Below are 18,208 nucleotides of genomic sequence, written 5' to 3' on the forward strand. Positions count from 1 at the left end.
TCTTTCATATTTACAACGTCGCTGGCGCCGATCTTTAAATAGTTACGACGGCGATCATATATGACGTGTAAATGCGGGGCTGTTGCAGTACGCGGTTGTTGCATTACACGGTGGTCTGACTTAAGCCAAGTAGGCAAAGTACACACTTGGCCCGAGTCTGCACTGGGCCACTCCCTCTACTCACGCCGTCCCTCCACTTACGCCTATGAGAGGTACACAGATACGGGACAGTGATGAATATGACCCTGCAACTACGTGAAGAAGGCACCAAGCAACCCCCATTAGAAAGGCTCCTTTGTCTGGAAGCAAACTTTGGGAAATTCGTGTACCTATAGCGCTGCATAGCTACCACTAAGCAGAATATATATCTTAATCCCAGAGCCTGGCTGAGGGAATGGGACGTGGTGAGTCAATCAGTGCCTATGGTGAGCCTAGTATCGGCTCACGCTGGTCCTTGAAAGGCCGTTTTAAAGCCATTTGTCGTTGGCATGCTTGAGGTTTGAAGGTGAAGACTTATGCATTGTGGTAGCAGTATGGAGAACAGTCCTTGTTGAAAGGATACAATTCCAAGCTCCGGTTGGGGATTTTGTTGGTAAAAGCCCCAGCCTTCAACGAGCTGACGAAAGGTGTAACACCTGAGCAGAGACAAAAGGACGAGACCCAGTACTCTCAACACCCCTCCCACTCTTCGAGCAGGTCCTCCTATCGCGACCAAGCTTGTGGGGTCGTAGTATTGCGGCGTAGATCTCCAAGACTTGACTCCAAGTTTTGCCGCAGTTCTTGCAGTTGCTTTCTCTTCGCTACCCTCTCAGACGTCTCACCAGCAATCCTGACCAATTCTTCATCCGAAAGTGCGGCTACTTTCTCGGCAGAAAAAATGGATGGTAAGGGGCGAGTGATGTGGCGCTCCACGACTTGCCTACAAACGTTGTCGACGAACGTTTTCATGGCCACCTAAACCAGGTCAGATCTTGGTTATTTCAAAGCGTAAGTCATACCTTGTAGTAAGCTTGAAGTCCTGACAGGGCCTCAGCACATGCCTGCTCGGTCATATTTACCTGAACCCGGTCCTGCAAAGCAGCTAAGAACCGATCCAAGTCCATCTGGACGTTGCTGATGTGCATCCTTCCATGCCAATCTTGATCTCTGGTCTCGACCACGGCTCGTTTGACAACGTCCCTAGTACCCTGTTCCCGAGCTTTCTGGATGTTGTCGGTGAAATAATGATTGTACGTGACTGGGTGATGCTGTTCATCCTGCCACAATTTGCGGAGCTCTTTTGTGGCGCCGTTCATATTTTCCTGTAGATTTGTTCTGACCAATTCCATGATCTCGCCCGAGACGTTGGTATCAGGGCTGGTGTGGTAGATCACGGCCTCCACAAAATCGCGGACGATATTCCCAATGTTGTGCAGATGGTCTTGGGCGATATTTATCCATTGGGAAGATTGCTCGTGAAACAACTCTGCAAGAAGAACGTAATTGTACGTCCCAGGAAGTTCTTTGCCACGACTGATTTGGTACACCTGGAGATGGTGAGCGTTAGGTTCAAGGAACTTTAGCCGAAGGAAACAGACCTGGCGAATCCAGCTTTTCATCTCCGTCTCAGTCACCAGCATCTGACCATTGTGACTCTCGTTTGATTCAGAGTCATGTGGCGAATCCTCTGAAGCGGTGGTGATTCGCCGTTTCGCCCCACGCTCCCTCATCGCATCCGCAAACTCCGTGTTCAGGTTCTGAACAGTAGCCCGTAGACGGCGGGACATGCGTTCGTTGTCTGGGGCGAAGAAGGTCACGTCGATATCGTCATAAGTCCCATTCAATGTCGACGTAACCAGCTGGTGGAATGCCATAGCTAATCGGGTCAGTAACATTCGCATCTTGGAAGGACTGTCGCGCTCCTCGCCCATAGTTGCGAGATTAGATTCGGTTTTGTCCAGTAATTTGCGCACATCGTTTCGCACTTTGGGTAATTCTTTCTCGATGTGGCGATCCAGAAGCTGCTGAAGATATTTTCGTAATGCAACAATACCGAGTCGTTCAGGATCGAGTGACTGCTCTTTCCATGGAGGGGAGTGAAAGTACTGGATCTCGGCCTTTTGCCTCTGCTCAGGTGTGATACCTTTCGTCAGCTCATTTGGGGCCGGGTTTTTCACCAAGAAAAATCCTAGCTTGAGCTTCGTGCTGTCTTTATTCAGTGCCAACAGCGCAATACGCCTCTCCGATCCTTGGTTGATCAGATCTGGTTTTGTGATGATGCCCACAGTCCTTTCTCCGTCCTTGTCAAACTGACTGGATTTCTTGATAATACTTTGATTGGCGATATCATTTCCAGCCTGCACCACTGCTAGGATAATGGTCCGAGGGTCGGATATGTAGTCATCCACAAGTCTGTGGACGGTCTGCACGTCATCATCGGTCTGCTCCTCATTCGGGACGGAGATCAAGCCTGGAAGATCGACAATACTGAGATGCAAGCCGACGGGTCCTCGGACCTCAATGCGAAGCACGTCGGACCCAAATGCTGGTCCGACTTTGCTATGCGCTCCTCTGATTCCCATCAGCCGACTGACTTCCTCGATCACCATGGGCAGATCTTCGAAGGATGGGAGGCGGCGGTGGAAGCTGGCAAGTCTTCGTCTCTCGTCATCTGTTCGATTTGGCGATGGTATAATGGACGCATTGATGGTTTCATCCCCAGACGAGTGCTCAAGTAGAATCTCAGTAGGGAACCTGGTGCATAAACCGTCTTGCCTCGGAAAGGGGATGCTTGTCACGCCTTCCAGCACAGAGCTTTTTCCAGCGGACTGATCCCCACAAACCACTAACTGCGGTAACCCGATGTGATCTCCGATGCCGCGTGCACGAAGCCTGGCAATCTGCTCCAGTCGCAAAGTCGAGCGGGCGGAGTTGAGGCCCCGTAGGGGGCCTCCCTCGTCTGGTAGTCGGACTTCTTTGGTGGTCATGGGGAAACGGTAGCAGTTGTATATCTTCAAAGGAAAGAATAAAATCACTAAACTCGCCGAGAGGGGGGTAGTTTTGAACCGCCCTCGCGCGGGGTAGAAGCTATCTTCCGGCATTTGACCTCGGCACTCGCTATATATTACCGGGTACGCTCGGATAGTTATGTCTTTCGACTCTTAACAAGACTGCAGCTGGGAAGATGACCCCTTGGATAAAATATTGCAAACAAGAGATGAATCAATGAGTTCTGAGTAGAGGGGTAAAGGGATCAAGTTTACTCCAACGCCTCTCCCAGTATTGCAATTGGCTCTGGATGGAACAGTGTCTCGCCTGTCCAAGACGCACCAGCTTGTTGAACAAATGTGCGGAATTGACATACGAGCGTAGATCAAATGTGAGCCCAGGAGTGGGCCAGCTATTTTTAGTCGCTCGATGGCCGGGTCCCCTTTTTGGGCGCCTTCCAGCAAGCCAGCCAATCTGGTCACGTGTGAGATAATTGGCTGTTCGGCCGATGCAGCCGTGCCTTTGTCTGCTCGACTGACTCTGTAAGGCGCACCTCAGCCTGGTCGAGGAATTTTCCGGCATGCGTTCTTACGTTCATATGGACAGTTCTGTCGATGCGGACATAATTGTCCGCAACTCCTTCAACCAAGTATCTGAGTTTCGGAGTCACGAGAACAGTCCATCCGCGCCAGCAGCCAAACCTCGAACCTACCTCAACCACTAGAGCCACCTCACTGGGTCTACCTTCTGCCACCTAATCCACGTAACCCGGACCAATATGAACAAGATGCGCCTCCTCGAATCCGGTATTCTTGATGAGCTAAGCCAGCCGAAGGATTTGGCCGATCCAATCCGGGACTCTGCGATACTTTCACATACCTGCAGACGATGAAGAGTTGCTTTCGACGATCTGAAAGATTGATCCGGCAAGAATAAGCCTGGACATGCTAAGATCCAATTCTGTGGGCAGTAAGCCTAGCAAAACCTCCTATGATATTTCTGGGTAGACACATGCTGCATCGACCGAAAAAATAGTGCTGAATTGACCGAAGCGATTAACTCCATGTACAGCTGGTACAAAAGGGCAAAATTATGCTACGTCTACCTGGAATATGTGGAGCTAGAACAAGGCGCAGAGTCATTCCGTCGCGGCAAGTCGTTTTCTCGAGGTTGGACGTCGCAAGAGCTCATCGTGCTGTCTGTTGTTCGGTTTCATAATCGAAATTAGCGTCTCCTCGGTGATAAAATAGGCTTGTCGGCTGAGATTTCTTAAATTACAGGTATCGACCCTGGAGCTTTGGAGACCGGGAATATACATAAATATTCTATGTAAAAGATGTCGTGGGTAGTATAACGCCTCACGATCCGTGTCGGAGATATCGCATACTGTCTGATGGTGTGATGGGGCTGAGAGAGAGGCCAGGGGTTGGCAAGGCTGCCACTTCTCTGGACAATGTCCAGAGTAACAACCGAGCGTTCTGATTGGCTGACACTCTAGCGCAAGGCTGCGCTTCTTTTCCTTCTTTTACTTACTTTGCGGATAGCACATAGACAACCCAACAAGCCAGACAGCAACACATGCAATACAGACACTCTACTCAAGACCTTTACGCCGTTCCTTCAAGATGTAGTGTGTGGTATGGTTTGAGAGGCACTGCCAGCCGCCACACGAGAGGCCTACCCGTTTGGCAATGAAGCCTCGCCCCAGTTCAATGGGACTACTCGATATCAATATACCACTCTTATATGGGGAGCGAGAGAAAGCTTTCATACGACTTCAAGAAGAGATTATCCACAAATGACGACAACCATACTATCTTCGCATGGTCAATGGATACGGATAAAGTTTCAGGCTTACTTGCTCCATCTCCAGCCCGTTTTGCCGAATGTGAGCGGACAACATCAGAGCGATCTCCTAAAGGTCGTCAGCCTTTCTCTGTCGCCAATCGAGGACTATTAACAACACTTAAGATTACACCCTAGGCGGCGGATACGTACTTGGCGTACCTAAAATGTTCTAGGCAGCTGCCGCCTCCAAGCCTTTACGGTATCCATATAGACATATTCTTGCGACGCCTGACCGAGGACGACCAGTACGCCCGAGTCAACAATGACGGAGAGAACCTGATGCTGGATGCAAAAGAGTGGTACCGGCGCGATGATCGTCCTCAGGTAGAGAGACAACTGTATGTTCGCCATCACGTGGATTAGGAAGAGGAAAGAGAATGCCTCAGAGACCGAATTTATCGCTTCCGTGACCGTGCCTACTTCGATGGCTGAGGGATAGCACAAATGGGAATTGCTGCCCGATCTGCAGGCGGATTGTGAGAGAAGGTGAAATTCGGCATATCGACCTTGAGCCCGATAGTAGGATCCCCGCTGTACTTGAAGACGATACGGCAACAGAAGTTCTGTCGATCGATAGCGACAGCGAGTAACGGAGTTTTAAAGTTGGTTGCAGTGAGATTGGTAAACCACATATTGAACTGCGTGCTCAAGTGGGATGTTATTGTCGCCTCGAGCCAACGCTTCATGCGAACCTTACGCGGATCATGTGTCACCAGTCACTGTAGTTGTCATTAGCGCCAGTGTCATCCCGTAGTAACCAATTACCTAACTTGCCAGCCTGTCCACCAAGGTCGCCTAGAGTTGCTGCAGCCTGACGGATGTAGGTGATCGGGATGGATCAAATGACAGCGACAGGCTGAAATGACCGGCAGATACTAAAGAGAAGCCTTATCGCTGGCTTCTGTGTACCAGAGCTTTCACACGCAAGTACTGTATGTGGCGTGCGGCGCGCAAGGGTGACCACAAAGTCGCTTACTGATTGGCAAGAGACCTTTTGACACGACACTTCCGATTGCACCATCATGGACCTAAGGGCGATGGACGAGCAGGCGAGTTCAATGCCGACCTGGATCAGGGCAGCTCCAGAAGCGACGATGTTTATGAGTTATGGACCGACGCCGAAGCTGTGATACGACCAGCATTGACAGCAACCAGTATTCAAGAGCACACGTACGAGACCGATCCCTCGAGCCTCCCTTGAAGCGAGTGCCAGTGACTAGTCGATAATATTTTCGACGATGTTGCGACTCCTTCACAACTTGCTCCTGGGGTAGGAGCAGACATGACAAGCACCGACACCGGCGACTCTTTCCCTGATCTCGTTTCTGGCTTTTCCAATGGAATGCCCAGCGAACTCGGCTCATTCGCTCCTGTCTTCGCAAACGACTTCTCGGCTCTTTTACGATTAGCGCATATCCGTCTCAACATGGATTTTGGGCCGGTAAGATGATTGAGAAGCTGGGATCCGTATGTTGTCGCCCACTCGTTGCATCAGAGTGCGAAAGCCGAACGGAACAAAAAGCTTACAAGAGCTGCTCTCCATTGTGCTCATGCCCTAGTATCCCGGTTAAGCTGGGCATCGACTATGTTGCCCAGACGCAATTGATACATTGGTCAAATCAGCATGCCCTGTGCTCTCTAGAATGCGCACTCCTGCTGGCGAAATGGCTCCAAGAGGTTACAACGGGTGAGCCGAATCCGCCTCTTACCGCCTCCGAACATCGAGTCTTGGAGTATGTTGTGCAACTGGTGGCGGAAACCGAATACAAAGTGAGCTGCAAGCAGATACTGCAGGAAAAGACTCGCTCGAGCTCCATGACCGTCCGGTTATGGGCCAAACCATACCAATCAAGCAGTGTCTGGGAGACTGTCAACCTCATTGGTAGGTCATTGCATATCTATCCAGAGCTGTGGAAGCCGACAGTAGCTAAAGGTGCGCGTCGCAAGAGAGGTATATAGCCTAGATTGTGTGCCATAGCAGAAAAGGGTCCGTTCCGTCACGGACATCTGATGATAACCCACCATTACAGCCCGCGTACTTACCATAGCGTTCGCAGAGCAGAATGTCTATCTGGGCCTGGGTTTGCGCGTTCGGACCACAGCCAGAATTCAAGCCTTGCAGGCCAGCGGTACCAACAAGCCACCCGTTGCTGCGCCAATATGTGAGTCAGTGCAACAGTGAACGGGAGACGGGGAGACGGGAAATGCTCCAGATACCATCGCCGTGTTCGAAGGCACAAGCTCTTCCTGTTGTTGTGCTCTATTCGGGTATTTGTCATTCAATTGCCCAGATGATGACAGTAGTCGAGGGTAACTCGATAGGACAATGATGACCACTGCGAGCCCAAGCTGGTTGGATCGGGTTGGCTAGGATGTCGCGATGTGTTGACACCTTCTATCAATTCTTCTTCCTGCTCTGCATCTCGTTGGTGTTCTTGGTCCAGGACTGGCCGAGCCACCACGATCACAATAAATCTATGATCTATCTGGAAAGTTGATGCTTCGGTTCCGATGTCACATCCATCTACATCTGATCGCCTCGGTCCAGCATCCCTACTTTCTATGCCCGGCCTGCTACAACGTGTAAATAAAGTCCGGCCTGTTGTCACCCGCCACCCAGACCTGCTCAGGCGTCTTTCCCTCGTGCATACGGTCCCGCTTGCCGCTCTTGCGCTTCGCATTCTCCACCCTCAGCATGACGTGCATGAAAATAGTGCCTCCCAACAGACAAATGACCTGATAAGCCAGCACGACGCCATGGCCCGTCCAGAACCGCGGCGCCTCGCCAGTAATGTAGATATTTGAACTCACCACGCCATTGAGATTGCCCCAGCCGACGACGATCCCGATGACCACCCCGCGCTTATACACGCCCTCGATGTTATTCGCCGCCCAGGACAAGGTATTCGCAATGGTCGGATAGATGCCTACCGCGCCCAAGAACGTGCCGGCATACTGGACGCGCGGACTCGCCGTCGAAATGAGCATGACGAAACCGACGATCCCGCAGCTCACAACCGCCATGTTGCAGTAGCCGCGCCAGCGCGTGCGGTCGGCGAACCAGCCGATGAAGATCGTCATGGCGGCCGCGACGGCGTAGGGCGGGACGGACAACAACTGGGCCCTCGTGCCCGCGTACCCCATCCCGCGCAGGATGGTCGGCAAGAACAGCGAGAACGCATACAACGGACACAGACACCCCATGTAGATGAACGCGTAGCCCCAGGTCTTCCAGTCGCGCAGCGCCGCGAAAATGTGCCGCCGATCGTACTCCTCGGCCGAACTGCTCTGCTTGTCGGCCGCGAGGCGGCGGCGCACGCGGATGCGCTCGTCGGGGCTCAGGAAGCGCGCCGTGTCAGGCCAGTCAAACACCATCCACCAGCAAAACCCGCCGACGAACATGGTCGCCAGCCCCTCGATGATGAAGATCCACGCCCACCCGGGCTTGCCGCCGATGCCGTCCATCTGCGCGATCGCCGCCGCCAGGAGCCCGCCGAAGGAGCCCGCCAGCGCGGCCGCGGAGAAAAATGTCGCGGCCCGGATGCCCAGCTCGGTGCGCTTGTACCAGCATGAGAGGTAGTAGTTGACGCCGGGGAAGAGGCCGGCCTCGGCGAGGCCTAAAAACCAGCGGCACGCGAGCAGACCGCTGTAGTTTTGTACCAGGCCCATCAGGGTCATGATCAGGCCCCAGAGGAAGATGATGGCCGTGAAGAAGATGCGCGGCGTCAGGCGCTTGAGGAGGATGTTGGTGATTGGTTCGGCGAGGGCGTAGGAGATCTGTAGAGCGGAAGGGGTGTTAGTTGGGTGTTACGTAGAAGCGTGAATACGACTCCCAGATGGGTCTTGTCTGGCTCGTCGCCGCCAGCATCCACCTCCGGCCGGAGCTTCAACCACTTCATCATCCTTAGCCGGGAGGAAAAGGGGGAACCCACGAAGAAAATAGTCAACGTGTTGTTGTAATCATGGCCGGCCATGCCGAGGTCGTCTTCCATGCCTGCCAGTCTGGCGTTGCCGATGTTCGTCCGGTCCAGGAACGAGAGCAAATACAGCAGACACAGCCAGGGGATCAGCCAGCGGTCGACCTTCCACATGAGGGCGCGGTCCTGGGAAAATGAAGGAAGAGGTCAGTCGGCGCATGCTCAATTCGTGAAAGCGAATGGTATCAGAGGAGGGCAGGGAAGGCGAGAACGCAGCATTCCGAGCTGAATAGATAGGGCAAGGACGCACAATTTTCTTCCTCTCTTCATCACTCTTCCCGGCGTCCGGGTCAGGGAGGCCATCCAGGCTTTCGGACCGTTCGATACGGACTTCCTGGTCCTTGTCGTGGGAAAATCGACCCTCGTCCTTGACCTCGACGTCATGGGGGAGGGAGGACATAGTGAATGGCGAGGAGACGACAGGCGAGAGGTGACGTCGTGATGGTTAGTGTACAGGGTAGGTAGGGCAGAGTAAGGTAGGCCAGGTCGGATAGAGTCCGCGACAGAGAGGCCTCGGAAGGCACAGAAGAGATGTCAGGGAAGCAGGACGCCAGAGAAGCGTGAGCGCGGTACTGTAGTTGCCCGCAGGTCCGGTCTTCTTATGTAGGAAGCACGCTGGGCCGTAATCTGTGAACTGTGCCCGGTGGACTGTCGCATCCCCCGCCATGCCAGGATCACAATCCACAAATGTATGCGTGCATGGAGCGGCAAGTTCAGCATTTCCACCAAGATCCGGGGTATCTCGTGCACGCGAAGGCGAAAGGACAATCAGATCGGCTCGCGGCTCGTGGTATTGCACGCCCATGACGTCCTCTCTGCCGTTGGACTCGCCCACCCGCTGGCCATGGGAGAGCAAGTCGAAGATGCAATGGAACGTCTTGGTGGTCTTGGTCAAGGAGTTAAGACCGCGGCACTACGAGGAGGCGGAATGCGGGCACCATGATTGGGCCGTAAGGCTCTCAAAAGGCATTCTACCCCGTCAGCCGTGTCTTGGTGTCCGCAGCTTTGAGGGCTTGGCTTTTCTTGGGCGGCGAGGGGTGTGTGGTTGCGGAGGATCGCTAGGGGCTTGGAGGCCAAGACGAGGAGGGATGATGCCCAGCGCCCAGCCTGCGATAGTCGGTGATGGATGCCGGATTTGACGATTTCGGCACTTGAGGCCGCAACGTGCAATGCGCGTGGCGATCGAGGAGGGTTCAAGGGAAGGCTTGCATATGATATTGGCAAAGTGCCGATATTGTCTCTGTTCATCACGACACACTATCTGCATATAATTGTGCGTGCGCATTCGCATATCCAGACTGTGCTAAGGATATAGACGACGTACGGGGTCAGTACGGTAGATGACATTGCCAGTTGTCGGCGATATCAGGGTCTCCTGCGCCCGTGTACTTTGCCTGCATTGGATACATACAGATCGGCCGCTGGCGACGTACTCCGGCCGTGATAGTGTCATTGTTGAACCTGGTCGCGATGATCGACTCGGGCGCCGTCCCCTTTTCTCGCCATTCCAAGAGAGCCATTAAAGCATCGTGCTTAGGATCACTATACCCGGGTACACTCCACACCTCTGGGCCCAGCGCGAAGGGTTGCCCACTCGCGGCGATGTACCACGGCGCATCCACGGCTGTGCCTGCACAGTGTTGCATGCCTGGAATCAAGAATAGACGATACCAGTCGCCTAGAGCGATACCTGCAGTGCCCATGGTTTTCCAGATATTCTTGTAGAGAACCCTCGAGCTTCCAGTCGGTATCAGACCGTCCGAAAAGCCGTGATATTGGATGATCTTGCCCCCACGGGAGTAGAAGCCGGTCAGGTCGAAGCCGACGTTGGCTTTGCCTGGATTGATTCGGTCCGCGTCGAGGATCACTTGGTAGGAGAAATCGTGCCAATCCCAGGTGGTGTCGTTGTAGAGAAAGTTCTGGATCCAAGCAATTCCAGGCTGGGTGGGGGTCCCTGAATCGGCTATACGCGCAAAATACAGGTCAGTGAACCAGGAAGCGAAGATACAGGGCCCTCGGCCTTCTCGTAACAATTGACGAAGCCAGCGGACTTACTGTTCAGAAGGAAGCCGTACTGGGCTTCAGAGCCCAGCTCGTAGTGCGGAAAAACAAACGTCTGGTTGGCCTCCCACCAATCATTGTAGATGTGGTACAGAGTGTTTATCTGAGGTGCAGTAAGGCATGCACTTTGGTTCGAGGTCGGGGTACAGAGAAGCATTTCTGGCACGAAGTTGCAGCCTTCGGGGTCCGAAACGATGCCATCTTTGAAGCCGTCCTGAGGATCGCATTGTCGGATGACCTCTGCTCCGATCACTGGGAACAACGAAGTCGGAATAGGCGACGAAGCATTGGCTGGCAGGTTGGATAATCCGACAGCGACGGCGTCAGGTTGAAGATGAGTCGTCCACCATGCAGGTGCTCCCGCCAAGATGGCGTCAAAGTCCTCTGGATACAACTCAATGTCTCTGAAACCTTGTCGACCACCTGTGGAACAACCGGAGTAGTAGGAGTAACTGATGTTTGTGTCATAGTATGCATTGGTAATCATCTTTGCAACAACCACAGAGCCGTGCATTGCGCGATAACCCCAGTCCAATTGAGATTCGGGGTTGTTGAGTGCCCAGCTTGCGTCGAATGAACCTGAAATGTGGCCAGTGTCTGTCGACATGGAGGCGAATCCGTATCGAGAGTTCGTCCCCATGTCGTTCCAGTTGATCCCACCTGCATATCCACCATTTCCCGAGGCTATAAAGCGATTGTTCCACTGGTTCGGTAGGAACAGGCCGAAGTTGTAAGACGAGGTGCTGGATGATTTGATGTTGACCGTCACCACGCACAAGGCTGGTAGACCTGTGTCATTCATGGGAAACTCAAGATCGGCCTCGCCGCCACCGAAGGTGGCGTTCTGCTGTAGAACCTCTGCCAGCGTAACTGTTGCGCCCCCATAACCTGTAACGAACTGCTGCATGGACGCAATATCGCAATCAGATAACGCGGCCATGGCGCACATGGCATGCAGGCCAAGGAAATACCAAGAGAAAGCTTGCATTGTAACCAAGGTGCGTGCCGACACGGTTGGACGCAGGTACTATCATGGCTGGGCGGCGCTTTTTGTATGCGAATAACGTTCGCAGCTGTCCTACTCAGCAAGCTGGGACCACTCCGCAGATGCTTTCCCCATGGTGCTTCCCCAGATTTCCAGATTCATGTAGCGCCCGAATCATGCAGCAGTAGTGTGATATCCAAACACCCAATGTGGAAGGTGTGTAATATGTGGCTCCATCGCAACGGCTGAACATGCCGACTGTTTGCGCACCGGCTAATTTGTCGCCAAACCTGACTGGCCGATATGCGACCAGGAACTCGATGCGCGAGAATCGACATCAGAGCGGTGAGGTTCAGCGGGTATATGTCGGTGGGAAACTTGTCCACCGGAAGTGGGGTAGAAAGCGGGCATGCTGTAAATGTGTCACAAGCCAATCTCCGCCAGATCAGACCGGCAAAACATCCGAGGGCCACTGGGATAAGCTCTACAGCCTCTTGCAGTTGTTGGCAAGACATGAAGGTGGAGATTTTGCTGGCGAAAAGATGAGATGCCGAATGGTTCAGTAGTGTCAAAGAAGCGGAACACAACATCTAGCAGTGGCACAGGTGTCGTCATTCCTGGATCTTTTGACTTGGTGTCGCTTCATGTTGCGATGGTAGAAGAGGCCAAAAATAGATCGGCAGTCGTAGGAATGGCTGGGAAGTTGAGGAAGTCTGTTAACAGAGACATTGAGTTCCTAGACCTCCGGGTAGGCCCAGCAAGTACCAATCGTCCCCCTCCTTATTGCTCATGACCCTCGATATCTTCCATATCCTCATCCTTATGTGGCCATAGAATCTGCCCTCGCCACACAGCCTTGATGTTCAACGCTGCCACCCACAACCAGACCACGCAGAGTAGGATTGTCATGGCCGAGCAGACAGCCTTGATTGCATTACTTGACAACACGTTGCCAATGTGTATCAGGGCTATGGTTAGTCCAGCATTCGGAAAAATAAGAGCCCACCAATTCAATGTGAAATGCGCGTATTTATAGCCATGAACGAACCCGACCAAGGAGATGGCGAAGAACCAAAAGCCCACAAGCCAGAGGAAACAACCACCTGCCACCCCAACTGCTTTCCATATGTCCCCTACTGGGATAGTGGTGATACCGAGAAAGTCGGATGGGAGAATGACCTGGGCTTGGCTGCCGAGATTGATCAGGGCCTGAGACGTGTACGCTGCGGGTCCGACGGCCACGAACATACCCGGTCGTTTGGGTTCATCCGGTAATAGTCCACTTGTAAGCCTCGTGATGTACAAGGTGTATTGCATGAAAGCAAAGCACCATCCCAAGCCTTGGAAAGCAATGCCGCCAATCAGAATTGGTAATGCAGCGGACGGCCGTGGCTGACTGTACAGTAAGGTGCCCGCCAGTGGGCCAAGAATGAGAAACGGATAGACTGGAAGAATCCAAGCCGGCATCATCTCGTGCACGGGCAATTGCTCGAGATCGAAGATGACATGATACTGGAAGATAGAGACCAGCATGACGCAGGCAGCGTATAACCAGAAGAGGACTTCCAGCGTTGTTACGAGCCAGTGCCCACAGGACGGGACGCCATATGCTTGGATCGAATAGATGATGAGGGCAAGACTGACCCAAAAGGTGCCGAAGAAGAAACTCTCATTTCCGTGGTGTAATGACTTGGTCAATGCTCCCCTGTTGAGGCAGAAACGCAGTGTGATAAGTGCGGTAAACGTGGCGAACAAAACGAGGTCAAGAATGAAGACAACCTTTCCGATCGTTTTCAGGCCGTGGAAGCTGTACGGTTGCTGAGAGAGGAGGGTCGCCATCGCGCCAGTCGACATTGTACATTCGAACCATGACCATGTGAAGTGTGATATTCGTTCTCTCCATGTAACGCGGTGACCTTGGTAATTAGCCGAAACGGAGTCGAGGAACTTCCGGGGCATTGTGCCGGTAATGGAGGTTTGGGCAAGACGAGGCCGAGAACGCCGTCTAGAAGCGCGTAACAAGCAGGAAAAGAAGCCGAGTTTCGCTTTGAAAGACGAGAATGAAAGTTGAATGCACAGGCAAATTTCAAGTGAATGCGATGAGAGGCAGTGGTAGAAGCCTTGGGAAAGTGAGGAAACCCCTTCACTTACCTTCGTCACTTGGCCATCGTGAAATCCGCACCAGCATGACATCGTGAACCTGGATGGGGGCTGGCCCAGCTCCACACAACAAAATTCTCCTTGTTCCACAAGGCTGAGACGCGCCAACATAGTAGACACGAAGAAAGAAGTCGTGACGATGCGCATCCCCATCGTAGCTTGGCATTTATCATGGTCTTGTCGTCATGAAGCCGGATTTCTCTTTCCCAGCTTCACGGGTCACGCCGACGTTAGCGTGACGCAACAGCCGAGAAATTGGCAAACCTTCTTGCGAGGTAAGACAAGGTGACAATGTCTCGCGTTCTTATGCCGTCGAATCGGGAGAATCGTCGTGGTGTGAAGTGTTGAGCTGGTGGAGCTGATCGAGAAGTGAGTCTGAGATTTTCCTCATGACGAAAGTAAGATTAATTAAGCATAAACAGTGGAAATTGCAGACCACGTGACCGAGCCGCACCGATCACCTCCCATCCTGCTTTGTCGCTCCTTCATTTCTTGATCAATGCCGCCGCCTCCTTCAACATGACTACTGCGAGGACGGCCTCGAGGCGAAGTAGAAATCACTGAGGTATTAATCATTCTCCGCACTTTCGGGACAAGCTCGTTTACTGGCAGAGCTCCAACATCATGTACCCGTACGAGTACAGATCGTCACGGCCCGGGCCAACTCCGCCTTTTCTCCAAGTCTTCGGAGACGTAGGATGAAACTGCCACGACTGATCCATGTGGATGGCACCGATGAGGCGATGCTGCCTGACTGGATGCCACATCGACAAGTCAATCAACGAAGTGCGGTACGTTGGGCGGGCTTGCAACAACGTCTGATGCCCTTCCAGATGAGCGGGAGCGATCAAGATGCCGCCATCCCAGTCTCCCGCCGACAATCATGATCGCACAGTCCTTGTACCTCCACACCTCGGGCCCAATGTTCTCTCCAACAACCCATTCTTCAGCAAACTCCTGCGCCATGCTCGCCGGGACCGTCTTGCCGTCCGAGATGTCGACCTCGGCGTGGAGAAGACGTACACGGACATTCTGTCCGACGCTCTCTCCTTCCGAGCTGTTCTGCAGGAGTCGCTTCCCTCAGAAACTCTGAAAGCGCTCAAGGACGGTGATGAGGTCTATGTCGGCGTTTTAGCTGCTGGTGGCTACGAGTTCACCGTCGCAGTGCTGGCAGTGCTGGCGATCGGGGCAGCCGTGGTCCCAATTTCCACGTCTGCCCCAGTCAAGGAGGCTTCCTACTTTGTCAACAAGTCAAGACAGGTTCTCCTCCTGGTAAGCGAGGATGCCGTTCACCTCGGGCGCGATATTCAACACGATCTCCAGACCACCACAAATCTGAAGCTCCCCGTCATCCCGATCTTGTCCAACCTTCCCAAACAACCCAAATATACGGCCTTCGACATGGTCATATCTTCAACCCATTTCCTCTCCGATACCGCTGCAGGCGTCGTCATCTTCACCTCCGGAACCACAGGGTTGCCAAAAGGCGCTGTAATGCGCCGCTCCTACGTCCACGAAACGGCCCTAGCAATCGGCGAGGGCTACGACGTATCCCACAATGATGTCCTTCTCCATGTCCTCCCAGTCCATCACACCACAGGGTTGCAGACGTCTTTCTTCGTCTTCCTGGTTGCGGGCGCGTGTATAGAATTCAAGCGTGGGGGCTTTGACCCCGCCTGGGTCTGGAATCGCTGGCTACAAGGGGCCTTGACGATTTTCTCAGCCGTGCCTACGATCCTGCTCCGCCTGAAGTGGCATTACGAGAAGCACATCGCCGTGTTGCCTCCCCAGGAACGACGCCAGTACGACGACGCAGTGAACCAGTTCCGCGAGATCATGTGCGGGTCTTCCGCTTTGCAGGACAACGTGCAGGAGTTCTGGACCGATCTACGCCGAGGACGCGCCATTCTGACGAGATACGGCGCGACCGAGTTCCCGGGCTGTTTAAAAGTCCCGGCCAACGCGCCCGATGATCTACCCAAGGGTTGCGTGGGCTTGCCCGTGCCAGGCGTCGAGGTGCGGCTCTCCGAAGGGGATCACGGCGAACTGTTGGTCCGCTCGCCGTACATGTTCAGCAAGTACCTGTTCGACGTGGAGGCCACACTGAAAGCGCACGACGGCGACGGCTTCTTCAAGACGGGCGACATCCTCCGACGAGAGGGGAACTATTACTTCGTCGTCGGACGGGAGAGTGTAGACATCATCAAATCGGGCGGGTACAAGGTCAGTGCGATTGACGTTGAAAAGGCGTGTCAAAAATTGCCCTACGTCAACGAAGTCGCAGTGGTTGGTGTGGACGATGAGGAGTTTGGCCAGAGGGTCGGCGCCATCATTGGCGTCAAGTCGTCCGCGGAGGTCCGGGACGTTACTATCGAGCGACTCCGCAAGGACTTGAGAAGCAGCTTGACGGCGTATAAGCTTCCCACGATACTGAGAGTCGTGCAAGGCGAGTTACCCAAGGGCGGCACGGGGAAGGTGCAGAAGAAGATGCTGGGCCCTGCAATGTTCCCCGCGGACTGGCGGTCACGGAAGGAGGTCCAGTACTGGGACCGTGACAGCAAGAAGAAAGGGGCGAAGTTGTAATCCAGGCCTTTTCAGAGCCGACGTCGACGTCGACGTTGACGCTGCGAAATCCTCCGATGGTCAGGTCCCACCAATGCTTCATTCAATCCTAATGCCTCTCCTTCCTTCAACAGCATTAAATGCCACACCTCTTAAGTTCCATTCGCCCTCCGGCTTTTCCACGTCCATGGTGTTCCCGCCCTTGTCCGTCGCTTTCGACCAGATACTTGTTCCCTCCTGCGGCATATTTCCGTCAACAGGAACGCAGCATTCCCAAACCACCCACGCGAACTGGCCCCTCTGCGTAGTGTCTCCGTTGTTCACGGAGGAAGACACGGTATTCTCATCCCCTTTATCGAGAATCGAGGCTTCATGCCACGTCCCGCCGCGGTCGATGGATACCTCTACCTTGACGACCGGGCCATCCTTGCCCTTTGGGATCGCATAGCCTCGCAGATAGATCCTTCCCTGACCATCCCTGTGAAGCACATCCCCGTCCTGCCCCGGTACCGCAACGACCGAGTTGATAGGATTATCCATCAGAGGCTCTGCCTCCTCTTTGATCCGTCCCTTCTCTTCCTCGTCCTCGGCCGCCTCGATCCGCTGGGCAATCTCCCTGGACAGGATCTTGTAATCTTGCTGTTGATAATGATTTCTCGATTGCTCGGCCGAGATGGTAATCGAGTCGAGCCACTTGACGGATCGAGCGCCGATGATCCCCGGGACAATCACTCTCAATGGGTATCCATGTTTTGCCGTGAGAGGTTTGCCATTCACATGCGTCGCAAGGAGACACTGTCTTTCCGGATCCAGGGCCGTCGAGAGAGGGATGCTAGCGCCGTAGTATGTATCCTCCTGCGTTTCTTGCGCGGAGGCGAATTGGACGTGCATTCCCTGGTATTGCTGGTAGTTATGTGTCGACGGTGGCGACGGAGCCGTCACCCCGGCCGAAAGTAGCACATCGCGTAGTAGTACGCCTCCCCACTCGGCGTTCATGACGGCGCCGTCGCCCCAATCGATTCCCTGCACTTCAGCTACTCGCTCGCGCATCTCGTGACGACGGTTCCCCGCGCATTGCAACGCCGCGGTGATACTACTGTATTTGAAGCGGGATTTCAAATCGTCCATTGAGAAGACCACATCGATGGGGTTGGGCAGGATTTCGCTCGACGTTAGTGACGAGTCGGCCTTGATTTTCAACTTGTGCTGTGTGGCGTCGAGATGTCGGATGGAGCCGTGATTGCGTTCATACGCTATAGCCTGTGGATGCGATGTCGATTCAGAAGGCGTTAGGAAGCTGGAAAAGATGAGGTCAGTCAGTCCGTTGGAACAGATTCCTACAGCGGCTCCTTCTCCCTTCTGTAATGTCACGATAATCTCGGGTCCAGGAGGGTCATTACCTTTCTGTGAGCTTTCCAGCATCAGGTTCCCTGTTGACTGGCTTTTTGACGGAACCGTCTTCGCTTGAACTCATAGTGAGAAGTCTCCGGTTAGACACAAGCGCGGGGGTAGACGTTCGTCTGTTCACCAGCGTAGATTGTAATGTTAGTGTAAGAACTAGTGCACCGGAGCCTCAACATGAAGCTGAGTTCCCAAGTCGTTCCTCTCCAAAGCACTGATATCTTCAAGTCAGCATAGAGTGATCAAT

General features: G+C 53.6%; 7 protein-coding genes across 7 annotated transcripts; 2 read left to right on the plus strand and 5 right to left on the minus strand.

The window, feature by feature from the left end:
* Window positions 1-702: 702 nt before the first annotated feature.
* Window positions 703-2,966, minus strand: A1O7_02127 (dynamin GTPase; the record flags this gene model as incomplete). The annotated part of the gene is made up of 3 exons (XM_007756162.1): window positions 703-954; window positions 999-1,526; window positions 1,578-2,966. The coding sequence occupies 3 exons, from the start codon at window positions 2,964-2,966 to the stop codon at window positions 703-705; spliced, it is 2,169 nt and encodes a 722-aa protein (XP_007754352.1).
* A 3,299-nt stretch (window positions 2,967-6,265) lies between these two features.
* Window positions 6,266-6,735, plus strand: A1O7_02128 (uncharacterized protein; the record flags this gene model as incomplete). The annotated part of the gene is made up of 1 exon (XM_007756163.1): window positions 6,266-6,735. A coding segment is annotated over one exon (470 nt), but the record flags the coding sequence as incomplete, so codon positions are not given.
* Window positions 6,736-7,389: 654 nt separating this feature from the next.
* A1O7_02129 (uncharacterized protein) lies at window positions 7,390-9,192 on the minus strand (the record flags this gene model as incomplete). The annotated part of the gene is made up of 3 exons (XM_007756164.1): window positions 7,390-8,592; window positions 8,748-8,918; window positions 9,043-9,192. 3 exons carry the CDS (start codon window positions 9,190-9,192, stop codon window positions 7,390-7,392), a joined length of 1,524 nt encoding a protein of 507 aa, XP_007754354.1.
* A 928-nt stretch (window positions 9,193-10,120) lies between these two features.
* Window positions 10,121-11,793, minus strand: A1O7_02130 (uncharacterized protein; the record flags this gene model as incomplete). Its single annotated transcript, XM_007756165.1, has 2 exons — window positions 10,121-10,755; window positions 10,848-11,793. 2 exons carry the CDS (start codon window positions 11,791-11,793, stop codon window positions 10,121-10,123), a joined length of 1,581 nt encoding a protein of 526 aa, XP_007754355.1.
* An 825-nt stretch (window positions 11,794-12,618) lies between these two features.
* Window positions 12,619-13,797, minus strand: A1O7_02131 (uncharacterized protein; the record flags this gene model as incomplete). The annotated part of the gene is made up of 1 exon (XM_007756166.1): window positions 12,619-13,797. One exon carries the CDS (start codon window positions 13,795-13,797, stop codon window positions 12,619-12,621), a length of 1,179 nt encoding a protein of 392 aa, XP_007754356.1.
* Window positions 13,798-14,850: 1,053 nt separating this feature from the next.
* A1O7_02132 (uncharacterized protein) lies at window positions 14,851-16,581 on the plus strand (the record flags this gene model as incomplete). Its single annotated transcript, XM_007756167.1, has 1 exon — window positions 14,851-16,581. One exon carries the CDS (start codon window positions 14,851-14,853, stop codon window positions 16,579-16,581), a length of 1,731 nt encoding a protein of 576 aa, XP_007754357.1.
* A 78-nt stretch (window positions 16,582-16,659) lies between these two features.
* Window positions 16,660-18,034, minus strand: A1O7_02133 (uncharacterized protein; the record flags this gene model as incomplete). The annotated part of the gene is made up of 2 exons (XM_007756168.1): window positions 16,660-17,857; window positions 17,961-18,034. The coding sequence occupies 2 exons, from the start codon at window positions 18,032-18,034 to the stop codon at window positions 16,660-16,662; spliced, it is 1,272 nt and encodes a 423-aa protein (XP_007754358.1).
* Window positions 18,035-18,208: the final 174 nt, after the last annotated feature.

Source organism: Cladophialophora yegresii, assembly GCF_000585515.1.
Source record: "Cladophialophora yegresii CBS 114405 chromosome Unknown aczIN-supercont1.2, whole genome shotgun sequence".
In the NCBI taxonomy this organism is placed as follows: domain Eukaryota; kingdom Fungi; phylum Ascomycota; class Eurotiomycetes; order Chaetothyriales; family Herpotrichiellaceae; genus Cladophialophora; species Cladophialophora yegresii.